At 32.2% G+C, this 24241-nt stretch overlaps 3 protein-coding genes and 1 non-coding gene across 5 annotated transcripts; all 4 read right to left on the reverse strand.

The window, feature by feature from the left end:
• Positions 1-421: 421 nt before the first annotated feature.
• On the reverse strand, positions 422-3133 carry LOC111022940 (phospholipid hydroperoxide glutathione peroxidase). Its single transcript, XM_022300255.1, has 2 exons — positions 2679-3133; positions 422-1206 (listed from the first exon to the last, which is right to left on the reverse strand). Exons 1-2 carry the CDS (start codon positions 2910-2912, stop codon positions 970-972), a joined length of 471 nt encoding a protein of 156 aa, XP_022155947.1. The 5' UTR covers positions 2913-3133; the 3' UTR covers positions 422-969.
• Positions 3134-4810: 1677 nt separating this feature from the next.
• Positions 4811-13637, reverse strand: LOC111025537 (Clathrin adaptor complexes medium subunit family protein). Its single transcript, XM_088125859.1, has 13 exons — positions 13281-13637; positions 12360-12537; positions 12031-12121; positions 11210-11304; positions 10815-10904; positions 10693-10741; positions 10481-10619; positions 8538-8654; positions 7676-7766; positions 7453-7595; positions 6721-6835; positions 6133-6177; positions 4811-5273 (listed from the first exon to the last, which is right to left on the reverse strand). The coding sequence occupies exons 1-13, from the start codon at positions 13361-13363 to the stop codon at positions 5193-5195; spliced, it is 1317 nt and encodes a 438-aa protein (XP_087981985.1). The 5' UTR covers positions 13364-13637; the 3' UTR covers positions 4811-5192.
• Positions 13638-13695: 58 nt separating this feature from the next.
• On the reverse strand, positions 13696-13767 carry TRNAM-CAU (transfer RNA methionine (anticodon CAU)). Its single transcript has one exon. It is a non-coding gene; the product is annotated as a tRNA-Met (tRNA).
• A 1839-nt stretch (positions 13768-15606) lies between these two features.
• Positions 15607-21502, reverse strand: LOC111025873 (acetylornithine deacetylase-like). Of its 2 annotated transcripts, none has more exons than XM_088125860.1 (11): positions 21386-21502; positions 19105-19442; positions 18394-18638; positions 17963-18071; positions 17315-17453; positions 17180-17237; positions 17054-17071; positions 16801-16920; positions 16383-16536; positions 16260-16293; positions 15607-15897 (listed from the first exon to the last, which is right to left on the reverse strand). In XM_088125860.1, the coding sequence occupies exons 1-11, from the start codon at positions 21483-21485 to the stop codon at positions 15791-15793; spliced, it is 1422 nt and encodes a 473-aa protein (XP_087981986.1). In that variant the 5' UTR covers positions 21486-21502; the 3' UTR covers positions 15607-15790. The 2 variants fall into 2 exon arrangements, with proteins under 2 accessions (XP_087981986.1, XP_087981987.1); XM_088125861.1 differs by having other exon boundaries at positions 19105-19447; positions 21386-21464.
• Between the last annotated feature and the right edge of the window lie 2739 nt (positions 21503-24241).

A 24241-nucleotide genomic window follows, 5' to 3' on the forward strand; every position in this document is an offset into this window, starting at 1 on the left:
ATATTTAGTTTCTTGCTCATTTTTCAATCAAAATTTTGAATTGTCAATAAGATAGACGATTAGAATATTGATTATATACGAATTAGATAGTTATTTTAAAATTACAATGCAATATATATTGCAATCGAAGTCTATTTTCTACCCCTTCCCCAATGCAAAAAAGAAAAAATAAATAATAAAACTTTGTTACTAAAATAGTTTATTTTTTTAATAGACACCCACAAAGATTTATATAGTTTTTATTTTCAATCTACATTATCCAAGAAACCACACTGAGAGAACAATACTAATCAGAACAAAAAAATTGACTTAAGCATGAACATAAAAATCTTCATTCAAGTTATGCAAAAATGTTAAAAGGACCTGATACAAAACCACAAGGTAGTATCATCAAGAAAACTGATTCCAAAAACACAAAACATAATGAAAGTCAGAATCAAATAATTGACTTTGAATTGTTTCAACACACATAATAAACATTTTGGTGCACTTTAAAGTTCCATCTTCATATCCATAGATTCACACTTCACCAAAAGCTGACTATACTAAAAAAATACCAATCACTCACAACTAATACACAATCTGGGACTCCATAAATGCAACCCCCCAAAATGACAAGTGAAGAAGAAGAAGAAGGGGAGAGAGAGATTAAACAACACCTTCAAGTTTTAACATTCAAATGGTTAATGTGTTAGTGCCCTTTCTGAATTCCTGTGTGTCCATCTGGGCGTTTTCAATGATCAGCAGTACAATTATAACACTTGGGAAAGAGCCGTGTTATCCACCAAAGCCTCTAATATATAGACCCCTTTTATTATAGTTGATGCAAGCTTCTGTACTCTAAGCAATGTTCTTTTTTTGTCATCAAGATGAGACAGATGGTCCTCATAAATTCACCATATGTAACAAACTAAAAGAATGAACCTTGACCCACCATCGCCTGAAGGGATCGTTTTTTTGGGTTTTTTTTCATACCCATTGCAATCTACCTTGATGTTTAATACACTGTTGAAGTTTACCCTCCTGCAATATAACCTGGTTCTCTACTTTGGCTGGCCTATTTCTACTATTCACCTGAAATCTTGGAAATGACTTGGGGTGGTCTGTAGTACTGGTTGGCATCTCAGGTAAGACTTCATCGAGGAACTGTTCAGCTACATCTCCATCTTCATCAACCCGGAGACGATTAGCATACCATTTCAAACCCTGAATATGAAAAAATATGCCAAGAATTAACAAACATGCCATCATTCCAGAATTAACAAACATGCCATCATTCCAACCTTGCAAATGACAAAAACCACCACCAAACTTTCACCAGAAACAAGTGCTATAACCAATGGAGTACAAAGGAAGAAAACTTGCAAATATTATAAACCATGCAATGACTTGAGGTCTCAATACTACCCATCATGTGGATAGTGCATTCATACCAATTACCAACCAAAAAAAAGCCAGATTTGAGGTCTCAACAACATAAGGTCCCTCAGTACCATGAGTCTTGTACTGGAAAATTTTCAGGGGAGGAACCTGATACAGATGGATTTGGTTATGATTTCGGTTGACAGGTAACTTTGGTGAATAGAGAATAAACAACCTTCTTCGGACCTAAAACCTCAAGTTTGAATGAACGTATTTCTTTTTCTTTTAGAAAATACTCTGCAAGTCATTCTGTTTGGTTATTGTTTTAATTTTTTTTTTCAGTTTCGGCTTATTTAGAACGTAGTTGAGTACAGCAGACTAATAACCCTTCTATCGCTGAGAGCGTCCATGTGTTCCAATTTCCATTGGAATTATAGGTATTAGAGAGTTTCTTAATCACTAAGCCCCTTGTAGACAGTCCTAATAAAATATGGTATTACAGAGTCTATTTAACCTTTAACATAGCCCGCTTTAACCCACACTTGTCATACGGGGTTAAGAGTCAATTAAATGGGTGAATTATTTGCTTAAGTTCATTTCCTCCATGGTTCAAATTTCTTTCCCTTCTATTGCTGTTTTGGCATCTCATCAACATCGTATTCATAGAAACAACATATTCATTGACATATTTAATCAGCCAAACATAATTGATACCCATAATAATAATATTCGAAAGAAGCTACTAAAGTTTTTTACATACTTCAACAGCTAAGGATCAGAAACTTAAATGGCTTTGATTGCTCAGTATCCTCCCCGAGGAAAAATATTTACAAGACGATCGTTATTTCCTTTTCTTATTCTTCTTCTTCTTTAGATAGGAATTAGTTGAATCGTTAAAATAACAGAAAAAGGAAAAGGACAAAGGTTAGATGCAGTTGAAAAGCATTTATTATGACGAGGTTGTGTCAGCAAAACTTCATAAATGCCAAAAGAAACCATTTCGAAAAGATTTACGGTCTCCAAATATTCTGAGCTAACATAAACAAAAGCACTAACCCATTTTCAAAAGAAAATATAATTTGAATCCACGGACAAATACCAGGGAAACCAACAATCAACACGTTTGTTAGAAGCAGCAGATAATTTTGAACTCATAATGACCTACTACGAACAATGACGATTATAGATTTTCGAGACTTGCCTTAGAGAAAATAGCGAAATTCATTCATGAACCATCGGGAAACACAAACAATCCAGCAGTCATATAAAATGAAAAAGAGGTGATAGAATTCAGAAAAGCGAGAGGAGGATGGGACCTGAACTCCACCATCGCCGGAACTAGAGGGAACAAGAATAGGGCCGGGCTGCGGCCGATTAACAGCGACCTGGACCGGAACGCTGAAGCCCCTCCGAGGAAGACCAGTTTCCTGCATATGAACCCGATTGGAAGGCTGGTTATCAGAATCAACATCTTCGTCTTCGTTCTTGAGGTCATGAGAATCGTCCTTGGCAAACCCTAGAATTCCTGCAATCCTCCTGAAGAAGCGCATCTCCACACTGCAACGACCGAATCGATCGAATCACAGAGAGAGATGGAGATGTTGAGAAGAAAGAGAGCGGAATTTGGTGTCTGGTTTTCTGATTTCTTGTTCTGGCTTTGGATTTGTTGGCGATTGAATTTTCTCCCCCTTTTTTCTTTCTTACTTCTGCCGATGGATTGAACCAACTCCCTAAACTGCCCTACGGCTTCTAAATTTTATGCTCAAAATAAATATCAATTTTTATTTTGAAAACATTATATATATGAATTGGATTCAAAGTTCAAACACAAACAAGATGCTGTTTTTCAGATTCTAAACTTACATAAATGTTGTAATTTTACTATCTATTCCATTCTTCTACTAATTCTCCCCCTATTTACAATACAAAAAATAATATTAAAAATCTAAATTTTGGACAAAATTATGTTTGATTAGTGCATAAAATCTACTATTAATTTTTAAATTAGCTCTACTATAATTTTTATCTCAATTCTATCAATTTCATATCATATATAAATTTTATAATTTATTTGTGCGTACAAAAATATTTTTTTCGATAATTCTTCAAACGAGAACTTATTAGAAGGTAGAAATTGTAATATTTTTAAAGTTTAAATCAAAGATTATAACATATCCAAGTTTAGAGTGGAATTTGATAACATAAGAGTTTAAAGGAAAACTTGATACACTTTGCCAATTTTGAAGTCAAAATTGAATTTCTTACCCCTTTTTTTATAATTTATTTATTTTCTTATTATTATTATAAATTTTTTTTAGGGTTTGAAACTTTGAACAGGAACTGGTATTTTTATTTTATTTTATTCTATTTTCTGAAAGGTTAAAAAAAATGTAGTTTTCGTTGTGGAAAATTGACTACTTTCAAGTTTAAAAAAGCGGTGACCTAAATATATATATATATATTTTTTTTCATAAATGACTTATAATTGAAATAATTTCTATTAAAATAATAATAACCGAAGTTATTTTACTTGAATAATAATAATTTTATCCTTCTGGCCTTCGTGCCATCCTAAAGTACTACTAAATGAACGCCTTATTACTTTTGACTTTTTTTTTTTAATACATCAAAATTGGAAATATGGAAATCAAAGGAAATGAATAAATGTGAATTACCGTTGAACTATGCTCATGTTGGTTAATGATCATGTTTTTCACCATCAAAAATTTCAAAAATACATAAATCAAAATGAACAAAGATTTATGATCAGCCACACTGGGACTGAGACACGACCCAGACTCCTACGGGAGGCAGCAGTGGGGAATTTTTCGCAATGGGCGAAAACCCGACGAAGCAATACCACATGGAGGTAGAAGGCCTACGTGCAACCTTGCTTGCATTCTAAACGAAGCAATTTTGCACATCAAGCATGGAACCATACGAAAGGGTGAGCTTGTCCCCTAACAACCCTTACCTCTCTTATCTCTCTTCTTACTTATGCGTTGGTGCATTCACTATCGACCACTCACCTCCCATCTTACTCCTCCACCCTCACCTAAAATCTGCTAAGGCTTAAATCTGCCAAAGTAAGCCTTAGCCATGGAAACACCAATCAAAATAAATGTTTTGAAAAACATGAACCAAAATAAACAAAAGCAAAAATAGTATCTAAACCAATAATTTCAAATGAAAACACTTACAATCATTTGATTTTTAATCCTCTTAAGAATAATTCCAAAAACAAAAATAAAAAACTAAATTAAAGACTTCAATTTTCACCAGGACACTAATACCCGAATACCTCATCATCAACCAGAATGACTTTAAGAAAATCACTTCGTCAATAACTTTAAATATCAATATAATTTTGGACTAAAAGAAAAATTATCGTAAAATTAAAGAATCTTCACAGAATCACAACGTTAATCACAAGCCAAGATCAAAGAAATTCATCCAAAGAAGAGAAAATTTTCACTACAAAACCTTTGATTACAACAGAAATCAGCAGGCAGCCACAAGAAATAATGTTGTTCCAAAAAAATAATAAGCAAAAAGGAGGGAGGAAAGAATGTAGAAGTTTGGTTTACATATAGCTAACAGTATAAACATCAAATAGCTAAACCTCAGAGGGGGAAGAAAAACAAAACAAAACAAAAGCAAAGCAACCCGAATGATCCATCGAAATCTACCAGTCTCTCCCATGAAGCTTCCCTTAAATACGCTCGGAATAACCAGAGTGTCGACTGAGAACGCTTTGCATATTCTCTATCAATTCAATTGATTTTTTTCTTCTTTTTTTACACTTCGTGACTAAGGTCTTGTCCATAATTCTAACACCGGATCTCGTATGATCCCGCTTTAGTTATGTAACGAACCCATTCAACTGTGTTGTAACCACTCTTCTCCCACACCTGAAGAACAAATTGAGAAAAAGGCTTCATTTTGAAAAGAATTGGTACGACTTGAGACTCAGAATTTTCAAATAATCAGACTTTGGGTCGGACATTTCTTAAACCCACTCACACTACTAATTTTCTGCAACGAATTCATATGATCATCAATTATGCTAAAAAAACACAAGTTATTTCAAATTTCACAAAAGAAAAAAAAGGTAAAAAACTATATGCCCTCCAGTGATATTCAGATTGGCAAACGAAAGCCCGTCTAATGTTTGAATCCTCCCACCTGAACTCCCACCTAAACTATTCGTTTAGTGAGAATAAAATATAATGCATACAACTGTTTAAACTAATGTATATTTTATCATATCAGATATTAATCATCTAGCTTCGTTCTTCGCCTGGTCTTATCAATGTTAATTGGGGAGTGTTTCTTAATTCTCAGTAGATGTATTTTTATCTATTGTCTTGTTGTTTCCTGTATTTTGTAGCTTTCTTTCTTTCACTCTTTTTGAGATATTAATCATCTAGCTTCGTTCTTCGCCTGGTCTTATCAATGTTAATTGGGGAGTGTTTCTTAATTCTCAGTAGATGTATTTTTATCTATTGTCTTGTTGTTTCCTGTATTTTGTAGCTTTCTTTCTTTCACTCTTTTTGAGAGTTTGTTTCTGTATTATCTTTCCATTAATTAATTGATAAGTTGTTTCTTGTTTTAAAAAAAAAATTAAGTTCAAAAGGGACGTTTTCTTCCCTGTTCTTCCAACTATTATCATGCTTAACAGAATATATACATCATACAGTATGACGTATGTATACATATCATACATGACATGCATGAACAAACCAAGTAGTAAGAAAAAACAACAAATACCTTAAGGAAACGGACACGTAGACCCGATGCCGTGAACATGGGAACCTGTATATCCAAAAAAATATATATATATTTCACCTCCAGGCTCCAACACAATCATATGACAGAGAATAGAAAGATTAACAACCTACTTCATAGGAACATCTAAACCCAATCTAAAAAGGAAACCAGTTTCTAGTGGCAACATTTTAGAATCTTCTTTCTTGTTTTTTGTTTCCATTCTTTTCTAAATAAGTACACTTGATAATACGTTTTTAGAAATGTTTCAAAAATGGTATACAAATTTTGGAATAAAAATCTGTTTCCTATTTAGGAACAACGTAAAAACAAATATAAAAACCTGTTTGGGGACGATGAATCTTTTAAATTTGTTTTTGGTTGCATGGATTTCAGTCTCAGGTTAACCGTAAACTTAAGGGCATTCAAGTGTTCTTATAAAACATTTCAAAAACTAGTCCACAACAAGACAACAATGGGGAAAAGCACTATGGAAACCATCAAATCAAACCTACAGAACAGAAGTAGATAAGCCAATGCTTAGCTAACATCACACAAAAAGTGGTAAGCTAGAATTAAATCTTTGAGAACCTGAAACTCCATCTGAATTGGTGGCCGTGTCCAAGGCTTCCTTTCAGCAATGGTAGAAATCAGCTCGACTTCTGCACTCATAGTTGGTTCTGTTTGTCCAGGGAATTTTCTGATCCTAAAATTCACACAAATAAAAATTTAAGCCTTAGCTGCATTGTCACAACCAATTTAACATAATATACTCGTTCAACATAGAATTAAGTTCCTGCCAGACATGAGAAGCCCCATAAGAAAAATCATAGGATTAAATCTCTTAATTATTTTTCAAGGTGGAATTCCAGATTCGAAGGCATCAATTGGGAATTGGGATCTATCAAGAAAATTGTAGATAATATGACAGGATGGCATAACTCAATCCTGATTGCACAAATATAAGAGTATGCATGCTTGAGCATGTATAATGAAAAAAGAAAAGAAAGAAACTACACGAGCATACTGTAAGTAAAACGAAAAAGAATCCATATAGCTATGTGAGAAGGGAGATTACACCATAACAAACTAAGACAAAAATGTGAAGGCATTTATAAACGATGGAAAAATTATAGATGATGTATATCACATTCACAAGAATGACTACCAGAACAAATATATATGATATAAAATGCAAGCATGAACATGTATTTTTCAAAAGAAAAAACAAGAAACTAAATGATCATATCTAAAACTAAAAACGAAAACCACATACGCATAAATGTCAAAGGAAATTTTCAAATAACAAAAGAAGATACTCACTTCCACACGATGCAATCAATAGAGGCATTGTACTTGGCTCGACCAGATGTCACTTGGAAACTAGTTTTAGCTGTCTGTTTCGGAACAGGAACTTTAATGACCACACCAAGAGCAAACATTTTTGCACCGAAGACACTTTTCACCTGAAGGCCAGTAGAGATGGGCTTAAAGTGAATTATGGAACTCGGTAGATTATGATCGTGAAACTTAGAGAACCACAAACCTTAACATTAACTTCCATACGTGTCCTACCAAGCTCCTTAATAGTCGGTAGAACTCGAAATGGAAGATTAACACCCTCAGTAATACGGTATCTGCATCAAAGGAACATAAAAACATATATCAGAAATATGAGAAGATATACCTTGCAATTTATGAGAGAATAACATGAGAAGGGAATAAACTCTCAGTATGCCTCGAAACAAAAAATTATCCATTTTCCCCTCTCTCTACCTTCTTCACATGTGATAGAGTCCTTTGTCCTTCCCTCTGTGAGAGATAATGGATACAATATATATATTTATATATATATATAGTGTTTTGTACGAGAGCCGTAATAAAAGTATTTTGTGGGACACCAAGTCATTCTCATCCTCACATCAGGACAACAAATATTATTAACCTTTTAAGAATAAGCACAAAAGCACTCAAACTTGCATCATAAAGTACTAACTCGGGTGGAATCTAAAAATGCAAGCGCCATTCAAGGAAAACTATTCAACATCAAATATTAAGAAAAACGGATGTCCTTAATACTGGAAATTCTTCAACTTGATGAAACAGACAGTAGAATAAATTTTCACCTCCATGTAGAACAATTGAACTATATTCCTTCAAAGTGAATCCCACATTAATAACATGCTTGGAGGGTGACATGCTGATAGGGATGTAATCAACATTACTTGGGAAAACCTCCATAATTCATCAAAATGAAGATAGTATAATTGTAATAACTAAATGTCGGTAGATGTTCAAAAAAATTAAAAAGAAGAACTAAGTTAACAATAGGAAAACTGAAGCTACTAAGAATCACAACTTTAAATAACATACAAGAAAGATATAAATATAAAGACATTTGAGCTTACTTCATCAATTCAAATTCCCCATCGGGTGGCACAAAGCTGACAGTCTTCTCTGAGTTAAACCTCGTCAAATTTACACATTGATGAAAAGTAACATCATCAAGCTCAATTGTTTTACCACTGCAAAGTAAATCGTAAACCAAATTAATATATACCTTATTAAGTGAAACTTAAACTGGGTGATCATAGTCTGTACTATGGTAACACTATATCAACGAAACATCACAACAAAAAGAAACATGTGAACACCAAAATCTCTGCTTTAATTCTATGATATTCCCCACATCCTTTTGAGCCCTTGGAAACATATAATTAAGAAAGGTCTAAGCCAGGGATATCCTTTACCACCAGAGTTCCAAATATGAGAAAGTGGAACTACAACTACCCAACTGAAGTACAATTTTACTTTTGCTGCCTATAGAATATACATGCATGAGAAACCAGCTCTCATCAAAAAGCACAAAAATATTAGTTTAACATGAAAGTTGGAACAAATAGCAAGAATCGATAGCACAATACAACTTAGTTTAACATGAAAGTTCTCCACAACTGATTCCAATTGCAGAGAATGGAGAAGAAAAAATTCATGATATATTTGCAATTTATATCAAAAGGCGCCAAAATATGATGATTTTCCCTTATTATATGAAAAACTAATATTCATCCTAGTTCAGAAAATAACTCTGCATCCATGTACTTAGTATTATCATTATTATGAATTAGAGACACAAAATTGATAAGAAATGATATATATGAATTGGGAACTACAACTACCCAACTGAAGTACAATTTTACTTTTGCTGCCTATAGAATATATATGCATGAGAAACCAGCTCTCATCAAAAAGCACAAAAATATTAGTTTAACATGAAAGTTGGAACAAATAGCAAGAATCGATAGCACAATACAACTTAGTTTAACATGAAAGTTCTCCACAACTGATTCCAATTGCAGAGAATGGAGAAGAAAAAATTCATGATATATTTGCAATTTATATCAAAAGGCGCCAAAATATGATGATTTTCCCCTATTATATGAAAAACTAATATTCATCCTAGATCAGAAAATAACTCTGCATCCATGTACTTAGTATTATCATTATTATGAATTAGAGACACAAACTTGATAAGAAATGCCACTCTTAAAAGCCAAGAAGATAACAAAAAATCTGTCCTATTACAAACTCTTTAGCCCAACCACCCTATTCTAGATGCACGAAAAGAAATAAAACATTTGGGGGGGGGGGGGGGGAGAATGCACTATGAGTACTTGAATAATTGAGAAATGTGCAATGGTAATTTACTCTCCTACAAAAAGGTGAGGTAATTACTCAGTATTCATGAAAAGTGGAAACTTCTGGACGAAGTTAGGAAATTAAGAGAGATATGTTATGATCTATCCACGATTGACAGAACAAAAGTAGGAGTGTGAGGGATAGTCTACATACAACTGCAGTAAGGCACATGACGTTGACCAGTCCACTTTGAGTTGTCAAGAAGACTATGAAAAATAACTTTGATTAAATAGCAACGTTGAAAAGCAACAGTAACGCCAACATTAGAATTTTTTTCTTAAAACTTCTTTAAAAATAAAACATTCCAACCAGAACATAAGTTTTTGCTAGCCAAATAAGACTATAATAGAAACATAATAAACTAATAAAAATTTGTCTTCCTCCCATACTACGTTCACTGCTACAGTGATAGTGAAAAACACAGAAACAACCTATAGAAGACACTCAGTTAAGCTTAAGCCACACAAAAACATACATAAAAATAATCATCTATGACAAAAGAAAACCAGAAGAAACAGAGTTACAGAGAGAATTAACGATTCTGAATAAATAATCAAGTATGGCAAAAAAAGAGTAGCTTTAGATGCCAGGACAAATCAACAGAAAATAAAACGGTTATATAGTATCATCAAATTCTTCCATGAGAAAATACCTTTTAGTTGGACGGGCCTTCAACTGCGACTCTTTCTCAAGGCCAATTTTGTCGTTTAAACCCAACTTTAAATCAGGCATTCCAGAAAGAAAGCACTTCATAAGAATCTTCCCAGTTACATCACAACGCAAAACACTACCTATGATCACCAATAGTTATAAGGTTCCATGAGAGGTTTTGATAAAGAAAACACTTCCAAAGCAATTAACTACCTTTCGAAGACATAAGAAGGTTTACACTTTCAACAATATCCAAGAAGACCTGCAGGGAGAATGTCCAGAACTCAGTTGGTTGCTATACGCATGCAAGCAAAAAAGACTAGATCGTCATTCACCTCATTCTTTTTATATACAAGGCCTTCCCTTCGCCAACCAACAGCACCTGTAACTTGCAAAGTTGCATTTGGGACAGGTTTATCTGTAGCCTTTTTTTCCATACGGTGCAGAAAAAGAAAAATGAAAGGACTTCAGTAAACATCACAAGTATGCAAACAGACATTTATTCCTCTTAAAAAAGTACTTTTCTTTCTTTTGCTGGAAGAGAAAATTTTATTGATTTAGATGAGAAATCTTCTCAAGAAATACAAACGGAGAGCAAATTATAAAGGGTGAGAAAGAAATGTGAAAGAAATTGAGAGAGAGACTGCAATTTTACAGCTAAGCTCCCATAACATGCTCAAATTCAGGCTTATCCCACCAGCCGTTTTGGAAAATACATATACTATCTAACCTTGGATGAAAAAGGCGAGCGAACTCCTTCCTGTGTGATATATAGTTTAAGAATTTCAGGCGAGAGGTTTTGTGGGTAACCAAAATCCATTATTTCTGCAATTGCAAGGCAGATATCAACCTTCCACTCATTTCCATGACAGAAAAACCACTAGTTTAGTAAAGAAACAAATATGTCGTGCATGTCGATTGTAAGCATATGCATACAATTCTAGTAATACACACACACACACATTTCAAACAACAAAGAGATTAAGCCTCTTATTAATTGATTCAAACAGGATCTCTACTAGGAAACTGAGAATCACGCAGCAAAGTAATTAACAAAGACTTGATTCTTCAAGATGCATGAGGATATAATTAACATAGATGACAGTAAATTCTCATGCTGAACACTTCAGGGAAAAAAGGGTATTTATCCTTGGATAATCTAGTAATTGAAAAACTCAGTCACGAAAATAAAATGGAACTTTTCGCTGTCACAGTACATAGTCATATCACATATTTCATAACCCTATGCAACATATTAATCTGAAGAGGAAGGCACAATTAGTAGCAATCATATCCCTTAGTGCAAAAGTATAATGTTCCTTTTTCTTTTCATTTATTTTTTTAATAGTAAAATTAAAGTCATATCGTATGGCATGCAGATTTCACAAAATAAAATTTATATAACTGTTTTTCTTCCCTCTTTTTTTTTTTTTTTTTTTTTGCTTGTGGCTGGTAAAATTATTTATTGTTTTCTTCTGTCCTACACAACAAAAAACCATACGTAGAAAGTAAGAAAACAAGAATGGAAGTTGCCGTTGAGGCATCACATACCATCCAAAAGCTCGTAAATAAGAACAAAATTGTTTCGAATTGCATCTTCATCAAAAGCCCCACCAAAATAAGATTTGAACAGTGCAACAGCCTGTAAGCAAAACTCAATCATAAGCTCCATAAAAATAAATATGCCACCTTTATTATTTGGGTAATTAATTATTTTCATAGAAATTTGGCTACTCGAGCAAAATTGTGTTCATTAAGTCCTATAAAGGGCAGGTAAATACAAACACGAAAATAATTGTTTAAGCAAATGTCAAAGTTAACTCATGAAGAAAAAGAATATTCCACCAAAGTATACAAGCCGTAAAGAAGATTCCAACTACCTCAACAACAAACTTGAATGCACAAGCTACATTTGCATTGCTGCTAACAACAATCACGATGTATACATTGCTAATTCTCATGTAAAAGAAAGAGCAACCACCAATCTGCCGCACAGGACAGGTACCGAGCTCTTTTGTTTGCATTATATGTGTTCGGAAAGCATCCACCATATTTCCCCTGAAAAATTTTATTAAATGTAAGAAATTAAACAGCAAAAATTTAACGATAAAATCCAAAGATGCATAAAAAACTGCATCCATAGGCTGAAATAAGCAAATATTCCCTCCACGCAATAATATCCTCCTGTAGATACATATTTGAGACAATAGAATAACCAAACATCTTTCAAACTATTACTACATACCATATTTCAGAAGCGTAATAATAATTTTGGCTTACCACCATTCTTATCTCATTAAGTATGCGGGATCTTATAATACTTTGACTAGGACGGACTTCTCTACAGACTTCATTAAATACCCCTACAACAAAATGACATAAATCCATATTCCCAAGAGATAGAAGAGTTTCCTGCATTGAGTCATACGGTAACTAACCACATACCATCAAGTAGAGCAACCTAGTAACAGCCATAACTACGATATACCAAGGGATTGCCAGATAAACCTCCTCATATATAATTTGCCCATAGACGATTTCGTTTAATCATCCCAAACTCAACTACGAAGAACCTCCATAATTCTCATTGTTTTAACACCCTTCCAGCGATCGACAACTAAATTGTAAGCTCTACCCAATAAATATAATCATATCAACCACAAGACAAACGAAAATTCCGGACTTTCCCAACCTAAAATATCCTGCAAAGTAATCTTAATAATCCCAAAGACATGCCGTAAACCCTCTTGTATTAATATCCAGAATACTGATTGCAACTCATACGAGAGAGCTAAAATTACCCAACATCGTCACGGTAGAGACGATTAATGAGAACATCTCCCCGGAGATTGAGGAAGTAAATGGCCGATGCAGCCACCGGCATGTCTGATCCAGCGGATCGTGCCCCAAAGTAACAAGGCGCAGAACGAGTTCGCCAAAAGTCAGAAACTGTGAGAGTAACGACGAGAGAAAGGTGAGCAGGTAGTGGTAGGGCTGAGATCTGGGGAATTCGAGGAGTGTAATCGCAGAAAATGGGAAGTTGAGATGGAAAATTTTGGTGAGAAGTGAGAAATTGTTCGGAAGGGATTTATGATTCTTCTGCAACTAAGAACTGAGAATTGTTGACCCAACCGAAAGCAGAAATCGATTATAATATTTTTCCTTTTCGCGAAAATAAATCAAGAAAAAAAATATATACATTCGGAAGCCACTCTCTATCAGAGCCAGGTTTCGATCCTGGGACCTGTGGGTTATGGGCCCACCACGCTTCCGCTGCGCCACTCTGATTTATTGTTTAATTTATCATCTTTTTATAATCTATTCACATTTTACTTTGAAAATGCCAATTTTGCTAATCGAGGCAATAGTTTATGAAAATTTTTCTCTGGCTTATTTACTTTTCAACTACCACAATGTAACTGAAGTTTTTTACTGCAGATAAATAAATAAAGTGAATTATTTTAATAATTTTCGGACTACTCCTTTTTATTAATACTCATTTTGGTTTCTATAAAATTTAATTTCTTGGCATTATATACTTTACTTGGTCCATTTTATTGGTGCTGTAATTTTGTAATATATCTTTTGGTATTCCTTTATATTTTCATCTAATTTTAATTTTTACTTGATTTTTTCAAATATACTACCTTATTTGTGAGAGTTATAATCTATATCCCTTCGAAATATTGGAGAGGTTACAATTCGCTCAATTTTGTATTCATAAATGGGGCATAGCATGAACGCTTTAATTTCAATAATTGCGTAAAAAGAAAAAATGTCAATTCAACTATAGATAAAACCACTTTGTTGATGTTGGATTCTAAATGAGCCGAGATTCATAGTAAACTTGTTCTAACCAAGCTACACAGAGCAAACTATGCAATAAAGATCTGCATGCAAAAGTCACTCTAAAGTTCGATATATATAATTAGTTCTAGACAGAATCACATACCTACGTAGGAGAGTGATTGGATATTTTATGGGAGTAGGAGAGACTTGTTTTGTTACAACTGTTATAGAGGTTTCTGCACATTGTAACTAGTTTCATCTCATAGTTCGGCCATTGTGCCAAGATTCACATTCTACGGAGGAGCGAACTATTCCGTACTAGAAGGTAAGTTGTAGATCGGATGAAATGGATAAAACAAAATCATCCATTTTAATTGATCCACGTGAAAGATCATATTTTACCCTCCAAGCCACACATTTTCTTTGTTTCGACTTAAATGAGAAAGAAAATAAGAAACAAATGCATGTTGAAATTTTTCAACCCGTTCAAATTAACCACAACTATGCCACTCATTCTTATTCAATTTCATCTAAGACCAAGCAATTCTTTAACCTAATCAAGGATTTAGTTTGATTTAGCACAATTTATTGCATCGGTCACTAATTTTTATTCATCCATAATATTGGATAAATTTAAAAAGAAAAAAAAAGTAAAATGCTAAAAAAGAATAGATTTTGAACTAAGTGGTTAGTTCCTAAAAATTAATAAGTTAAAAAATACATTTGGGTATGTAGTTTTATTAAAATAATAATTTAGTCAATGAACTTCAGTTTGTAACGATTTAGTCCATTTACTTTCCCTAAAGTAATAATTGAGTCTTTAAGCTTTAACTTGTAATAATTTAGTTCTTTTAGTTTAAAATTTGTAACAATTAATCCCTATCGTAAAGCATTTTATTAAAATTAAGTGTCAAATTTTATCATATAACAATTTAGTCTTTCTAATTCATAAACACATTTAGTCATTTTTTAGTTTATCAATCTATACATACAAGAAACTTAACAAAAAAAAAATTAAGGACTAAATCGTTACCAACTTTAAATTAGGAGAACTAAAGTATTACATAATAAAGTTCAAGGACTAAATTGTTACCAATTTGAAAATATAGGGACTAAATCGTTACAAACTAAAGTTTATGAACTAAATTGTTATTTTACCGAAAGTACATTGACTAAAAGTGGTTTTTAACCAAATTAATATCTTACCAATTTGTATGACAACCAAATATAGTAAAATGAGACGGTTGTCCTATAAAATTCATAGTCAAATTGCATCCAAATTGGCCCAACCACTCACATATATTAAAAAAAAAAATTGTTTTCAAAAAACACTTAGGAAACAAATAAACAAGCATTGCCTTTATTGAATACAAATTACAGATGAAACCAGAAAAGCATTCAGGATTACAAAGCATACTCTGCAGATAAACTTTATTTATTACTCTGCAGTGAGCATGAAAATACAGAGTTATACTGCATTCACTCTCTTAAATAGTACCTCTAAAACAACAACGATTTATAATCAATCTTCTTCCAATTGAGAGATGATGCTGGCAAAAACCTTGTAGCCATTGGCCATATCCTTATAAAGACAGTACTCATTTTCAGCATGGTATGCATCCGTTAAACCTGCATACAACCATTACAACATTCGATAAGATCGTCATAATCACCCGCAATCCATGAAGAAAAATTACTTTGTTTATGCTTTCCCATATATGCTTCTTTAAAGGGATTAAAATAAAATCTCTCCACATTTCATGGTTCCACTCAAGAAGATGCATATCGATGGAAATTTGTCAAACACCAACATGTTAAGTTTCTCACATTGATAAAATAAGGGACTTTACATAGGTTTATAATAGACATGGGCTACTCTCTCATAGCCAATTGGTTTTGAGATGGAACCCCACGAATGTTGATACAACAGTCACTAAATTTTGTTACCAAGTGCATTTATAAGTAAAAAAATCAAGAGAAAAAAATCATACCGTAGCCTATAGCCTGAACATCATAGCCTTGATCCTACATATAATAATAACAGAAAGATGAGAAAACCAAATGAGAACGATAAAGAGCAGGTAGAGGAAAAGAGAAATGGACATGTGAATCACCTTGAGGTCTCGAATCAGTGGCAAACTCCCTGTAAGTGAGTAAGGTTTGACAACCCCCAGAACTTCTTCTGTTGCATTATATAAAACTTTGTAACCACGAGAATTAAGATCACATGCAACTCCTGAAATCGGTTCACCACATTCTATAACAAGTCTGCCAAAAAAAAAAGACACTAAAATTTTATGTTTCCAATACCAAAATGGTAGCTATAAATGTAAATACACATAGGTCAAAAGTAATTATTTATTTATTTATCTAAAATGCATTTTCTACACGATTTTCTACGTCATAGTTATTAATGTACTAGAATTTTACATTTCAACGAAAAGTGTTTGTTAGAATTTGATTGAATAAAACATCATTCCTTTTTGGGAGGGGGATTCAGGAAGTTATGAGGTAGAGAGAGAGAGAAATTACTTTCCCCTTGTGCCATCTGGTAGGATATATTTTGAAACTGGGCCCCTTGTATCAAGAGTCTCGAGGTGTGTATTAATGTACTCAACATATTCTTGGAGTTTTGTAATAACATCGTTCACACTGGAAGAAATATTTACAGAGACAAAAGAAGAAAAAGGAATATAAAAACTTATTTAAAATTATGGTAATAGGTATGCAATCTGGTTGCTCAAGAGTTATGTTCTTTAATTAGGAAAGGAAGTATGCTACTTACTCGTAGAAAGGAGTTAACCTGCAAGATGAATCCAACATGAAATACATCAGATTAAGAAAGACAAACGGAAGATTTTATACGTCAATTTTATGTTAAAATCATAAAAAAGCTTAAACTTGTATTAACCTGACATCTCCTTCAATAGTACATTCTCCTGGAATTTGATTAAGACTACCTCCCGGATCTAAGAAGAAGAAATGATTATGAAGAAGTAAACATATTTCTCTACGTAAAATAAATCTATGAAGGTTCAGAACTTACAACTCCATGCGGTTGGTTTCATAGTTGATGGTATTGTAAATTTATAAACCACTTCCTCTTCACGACGTGGAAAATCTTCATAAAAGCGCGTTTGGATCACTTTTAGAGCTTCCATAGCTAGCTCCAAAGGATTAATAGCCTGCATTAAAAGAGGTAGGCACCAAAATTTAATCATTGGCATAAAGTTAAGCATATAAATATCCAAGTCTTATGCTATTAAAAATCAACACTCACATCAACTAAATTATGTTGGCTTAATTCTGTACAATTATAATGGGCAAGTTACCCGGGTGACCTCAAATGCAAGGCACATTTAGCAAAACCTTTCTTTTCAGTAAAATCCTTACCGTTCATGTTCAACCAAAAGTTTATTGGTCAAGTGTACATGCAGAAGGATTAGCCCTAGTTGTACTAACCTTGAGGGTTGGATTTCAAAATTAAGATTCGGACAAAGCAAACTACAATCCTGTAGATTCAGAAGCATCTTGCTAGAAAGATTACAAGTACGTACTTCCGTATTCTAACATTAAGTTTTCTCAATTCCACGGCCAAAACCTTATGAATCACTAAATTTCTCCATCAAACAGCACTTTTAGTTAACTAAGTGAGCATACACTGGCACAAAAAATACAGAATATATCAATTTACCTTGTCAGGAAAACCACTATGGAAAAGCTTTCCAGTTGTTACAAGTTTCCAAGTTATCGAACCGCCAGTACCAATACAAGGCTGTGAATCAGATGTATCGATCCAATATCTAGGTAGGAAACCAGATATACTTAGCTTAGCAATGTACAGGGGAAGGTGACAAAAATCAAAATTGGAAAACAACTCATACCTAAATTTCTAATCTAACTACCCTGAGTTGTCCAGTGGTCATTGGAGCATATGAAAAGTAAGAGCTTTTTGTTACTGAGTTCAAATCTCATGGTAGCAATCTCTTAGAATATTAAAATTTTAGGTGGATGACCCGTAAGTGTGCATAAATTAGCCTAGATGCTCACTATTGTTACAAAATAAAAGGAGGGGAAAAAAACCTCATATCAAGATCTTATTCGAAAGGAAAATCAGTCACTTACAGAGGCCCATCTTTTAACTCTTTAAAGTATCCATCTGCCCAAAGTTGTTCAACTCCAATGTTTTGGATTGAATTATTCTCTTCAGAGGCAATAAATATAACAACAACAGAGTTCTTCAACTTTATTTTTGTTTCTCCAAGCTTCTTGAGGAGTTCAGTAAGAAGGGCAACATGTCCCAGGCAGTCAGTAGTCCCACGACCCTGAAGTCTATCCCCATCAATACTCAATGAGAAAGGATCAAATTTCTGCATGGATATACAAGAATAATTTTTATATGAATATCATATTGAAACACAATCAATATATTAATAATCAAATTTAATCCATAATTTTGTCTGGCTTAGCCAAAATCACAAATACAGAAACACCCATTGGCAAAACAACGTCAGGAGTCGAGAAATTCAGTTTCTGATGGAAGACACAACAGCTAAAACTCATTGTACCTAGTACCCGAGCTTAAAAATAAAACCAGGAGCAGAAAAAATGAAGAGAAAGAGGAACAATTTCAATTTGTTTAAGATAACAGAACATATGAATTTGAACATGGATTAATAAATTATGAACAACAGGGGCAGGCAACTTCAAATCAATTTCTCAAACAATCCCTAAATGAGCTCATACACAAACTTCATACGAAATGAAGTTGCAGAAGCAGTATAAACGGAGAGGAGTCACAAAAAACGTTATCAGGATTAAAGTGAAAAACAGTACCCAAATGGGGTCCTCTTCATCAGCAGTGACCACATCGAAGTGACTTCCGACGAAGGAAACTACTCTATTAGGTTCAGTGCCCGGATACTTCACAATCAAATGTTCACGGTGCTCACAGTAGCACACTTGGGTGATCTCCAAGAGTCCGCCATTCTCGGTGCTGAGAGGACGGAGAACGTCAAGAACGTGATTGGCGACTTTATCCTCTTCAGGAACCAGGTCCGGTGGATTGTTCTGGACGAACTTGGACTCGCCGATGAGCTTCGACAGTAAAGAGATGTACAAGTCCTTCTCCAGTTCACCGAGAATGTCTTTAATGGAAGGAGAGGAACCCATGGCTGTGCTTCAAACAACACAGAGATTTGGAAACAAGAAACCGCCCAAACGCATTATATAATAGGCACAAATATAACAGCTACGAGTTACTGGAACGGCAATAACCAATATTTAAAAATTTGAAAAGAAAAAATTAGAAAACGGAACGGAACGGATAATTCCCCAATTATCATTATGTTTTATTTGGCGCCACAAGGGACAATATTAAAATGTTCCTCAATTATTTTTTTTTAAATTTACATCTTATTTTGACACGTGATTATTTTTGGCAGTTATCTAAACCTTCACGTCCTATATTTACATTTTTTTTAGTTTTTTTTCCTTTTGATAAAAGATTTTTTTTAGTTTAATAAATAAGGCATGAGAGATTAAATTTATAAGTCACAGAAGTTTTATTTGTACTTAAAAAAAACAGAAGTTGTATTTACTAAACTATTTTTTGATTGACGCTGACTTTAATATTAATTTACTATGTTCGGTATTAAACACGTGTTCAAATAACTATTTATTGATTAGGTAAAGGGATACTTTCTCAAAAAAAAAAAAAAAAGAGATTAGGTAAAGGGATAAAATATGGATTTATATTAAATTCTTGTAAACTAATTTATTAAAGATTGATGACAATAGTTAAGATTATATATATATATATACATATATATAAAGGTAAGGAGATACTGAAAGGAAAGTGAAAATATGAAAGTTTAGTTTTTCAAGAAAACAAAAAGAAAAATTTAAGATCAAATAAAATAAATATTAAATTAACACGTTTCTAGTTTCTTAACAAGAAACGTTTTGAAAATTATGTAGAAATATGAGAATGATAAAATAAGTTTCTTGTTTTTTTTTCTCGTTTCTAATTTTTTTTTCAAAACATAAATAACAGAAATATTTTATATTCTTGACTTAAAATATATAATAAATATTTTTAAAATATAAAATGAAAATTTTTTAATATTTAATTTAAATTATTTTTAATATAAAACTCTTACATTTTTATTTAAAATTATAGACGACATCAAATAATAAATAGTTATCAAATATGTTTTTATTTTTTTTAATAAAAAAATAAAAGAATAAGAAACAATTATGAAACGCGGTTCTATTTTTTTTATTAGAAAGGAAGAAACAACAAATCAAAGAAATATTAAACATTACCGAGCCTTAACATTTTCTTTTCTTTCTAATTTTTGCCCTTTGATTGTTTTTCCTTTTGATAACATCCTAGTTTATTTGGCTCTATAATATTTTTATCCTCTCTGTAAAAATTCCATGCTCTATCTTAGGTGAACATCTAACCTTTTTTAAATTAAAGTGACGACTTAGTTAGGCTCGTCAAATAAATGTGACGTGATAATTAGTTGTAAATTTATTTTAAAATTTCTTTTGATATTGGAAGCTTAAATATATGAAAATATTAACACGTATTTAATATCTTTAGGGCTCATAGTTTGCTCCTTAAATAAAATAAACTAAAGCAATTTCCATTCATTTTCTAATGTCAAAAACAAAAAAAATCTCCATTCATTTTGGGAGGAATTGATAAAAACACAAGATTGCCAATTTTCTTTTCATTAAAAATTTAGCTTCAAATTTTGACGTGGTTAGTTTTATAATATTACATCACAAATATTAAGATAAAGATTTGATCAACCTCCAAACTTTAGTAACCAGATATAAATGTTTGTACCTTTAAAGTATATTTAAGTTAGCAATGATGGGTCATTATTGATCGCTATATAATTAGGGTGATATATGAAATCGTAATTACTATTGTCAAAATAATAAAGAAGTCTGAACAAAAGAATGATATGGAAAGTAACAAATAAAATAGAATTATCAATAGATTTGAAAACAAATAAATGATCAATATAGTTGTCTCAATGAGTAATGATGATAGACACTAGTTGATTTAATAACATAATTTGGAGTAGTAGTTTGGACTTACTGAGAATGATAGGCGATTTTTTTGCTTTGTTGATGGTCGATAGAGAACAAGATCGAATATCTTGAAAATGTACTTCTTTTGGAAAAGAAAACACTTGCATAATGAGAAGACTAGCTCAAAACTTTTCTTATATAGATCCCGGATTTGAAATAAAATTTAAAAATGGTTGAATTAAAAGATAAAAGAAGATATTTCAAGACTCTATCATCTTTTGAGGCAGCGATCTAATTGAGATAAGAGATTGGACCATTTATACTTTTATATTTCTCTTTTTTATAAGATCTACGTTCTTCTTTAAATCCAAACATGTCTGGTTAAAAATCTTCTTGAATTGAATTCTTTAAGACCCTATGGAATGAATAGAAGATGATCTAAACTTAAAAATATAAAAAATTAGCTTTTTTGTTTCTTTTTTAGTAGTAACATGTTGGGGGATTCGAACTCACAATTTTTTGGTTGAAGGTATACGCCAATTACCGTTAAGCTATGCTCGCTTTGACTATATTTGTTTCCTTAAAAATATAAAAAATTAACTTTTTTGTTTCCTTTGGTCCCCTCTACCTCAATATTATATTAATTTCTTTTCCATTGGTCCCCTCTACCTCTCCTCTCTTTTGTCACATCTTATGATAAACTGTAACCTATATAGTAAGAAAGGTTGTATTATATTAAACTTGGATTTATGTACTATGAATTGATGTATTTTATAGAATTAGCAAATCCACGTACTACTTAAATACAGACTCAATACTTATCAATCCCAAGTTACATTAACTTAATATGTGGGCTAAATACCCTCTAATTATAAGATTGATGATAGGATTTTTTTATTTATTTATAATAATGTTTTATTTTAAATTTATTCCATATATCAACCTCCAAACTATTTCAAAAAATAATGCTTAGAAAATTATAGTTCGTCTTTTCAAGAGACGATCTATGCCACTTCACAATTTTCGAGTTGCATGGCGCATTGTTGGCGCCATGTATTTTTTTTTAATTATGATATATTGTCCCTTCAAGAGACGACATGTGACAAAAATGTACAAAATTACTACTTCGATATAGTGGTGGTATTCTTGCTTTTCCAATCTAGAGGTTTAGGGTTTAAGTCCAGCATTGCACCATGCAGCTCAAAAATTTTATTTAAAGAAAGTTATTAACTTTATGCTTAAAAGTATATTTTGATAGGATTCTTATACTTATTAAATGTGGTCCTTGTTTCAAAAAAAAAAAGTTAAATGTGGTCCTTAAAGGTTTTTCAAGTTCTAATTTTTTTTTTCCTTTGTCATCGAACTTTACATATAGAAAATCATTAAATTTATCTTTAAATAGTTGATTTGTACTCATTAACTCTCATTATTCTTTTTTTTTTTTTTTACTCTTGGTTAGTTTCATAATGTTTTATCTAGTTAATCAACTATATTAAAATTGACCTACAATTTTAAATTTTAAATTTTAAAATTATCAAAAAAAAGTTGTGAGTTGGATCTTTTCACACGTTGTTAAAATAATAATAATAATAATAATAATAATAATAATAATAATATTATGAGATGCGAGGAAGTCCAATAATGTATGGGGGCAAATAATCATCCTAAATTTATGTGGCAACTTGAATCTGAACTTATCAATAAAATTCAATTGAAAATAAAACGTGCCATAATATTTATTTGATAAATCATTTTGTAAATTGACATTTTTGCCTTTTGCAATAAAGTTAGCAAGAAAAAGCTGCAGCGATAAAACATGCCGCATACCGTCTCTGTCAACTTCAATTATTTGTGAGGTAGGTTTGGAGTGATAATGACTGGATGCTGTAAATATAAATATGATTCAACGATAATTATCATCTATTTGTTTCTTCAAAGTTGGAGGTTCGAACTCTCATATCTCAAATTTTTAGTATTAAAAAAAAGACAATGACAAAACGTTTTAAATACTAAAAAAATGAAAACTCTCATTGAAAAGAAAAAAATCTGTTAAATTATGAATTATAAGAACAAAATTGAAGAAATTTAACTTAATTCTAAGAATTAAATTAAAGCATTTAAAATCATAGGAGCCTTCATATTTTCCTCAAGGATACATACAACAGCAAAATATAATGCGAAAGAATAGACACATATTATTAGAAGCCTCAGTAAAAAAGTACTGCAAACCGTGTAAGTTCTTAAAGATAAATAATTAAATGTTATGGAAAGATTGAATCTTCATTCCGGAAGGGAAGTAATAGATATTTTATTTATTGAGTTAGGTTCCAATCAACAATTGAATTAAATAGCTTAAATCTTTTACTCACGATTCAAATTATTATTCATTAGAGGATGAAATCGTTCGAAAAACCATATGATATCAGAGTCCAAAACGCTCAAACAAGCATCCGGTTTAAAAATGGGATCCGACCGAGATAGATAAACCAAAAAAGCTACGAGATACTTGCTTCAACCTGTAAATAAGTTTGTGCAAGATGATAAAGTAATAACTCTACCATCGAAATATGCTCGTTTCGTCTTAAAAAAAGTTTGGTAGTTAGTTATTTGATATCAAAGCCTTTTACATATAAAATTTTCAATGAAAATGTTGACGCATTTTTAATAATCCGGGCTCATAGGTAGTTTGGTCCTTAAATAAAATAAACTAAATCAATTAGACCAGGTCTTTTACGAAGACAATATTGTTTTTTAATCATCCTTTTTAGAAATCATGTTTTCTAGGTTCTGACGTCACTTTATTGTCAATTTACTTTCACTATCCCTCCATTCATTTTTTAGATTCTTTTTTTTTTTTAAAACATCAACAAAACTTGACTTTCTCTATAAACATGTTGGCAAAAACTCATTTTGAAACCTAAAA

This window comes from Momordica charantia (genome assembly GCF_013281855.1).
Source record: "Momordica charantia cultivar OHB3-1 chromosome 6 unlocalized genomic scaffold, Mcharantia_2.0 BLBB01000006.1, whole genome shotgun sequence".
NCBI classification, from domain to species: Eukaryota; Viridiplantae; Streptophyta; class Magnoliopsida; order Cucurbitales; family Cucurbitaceae; genus Momordica; species Momordica charantia.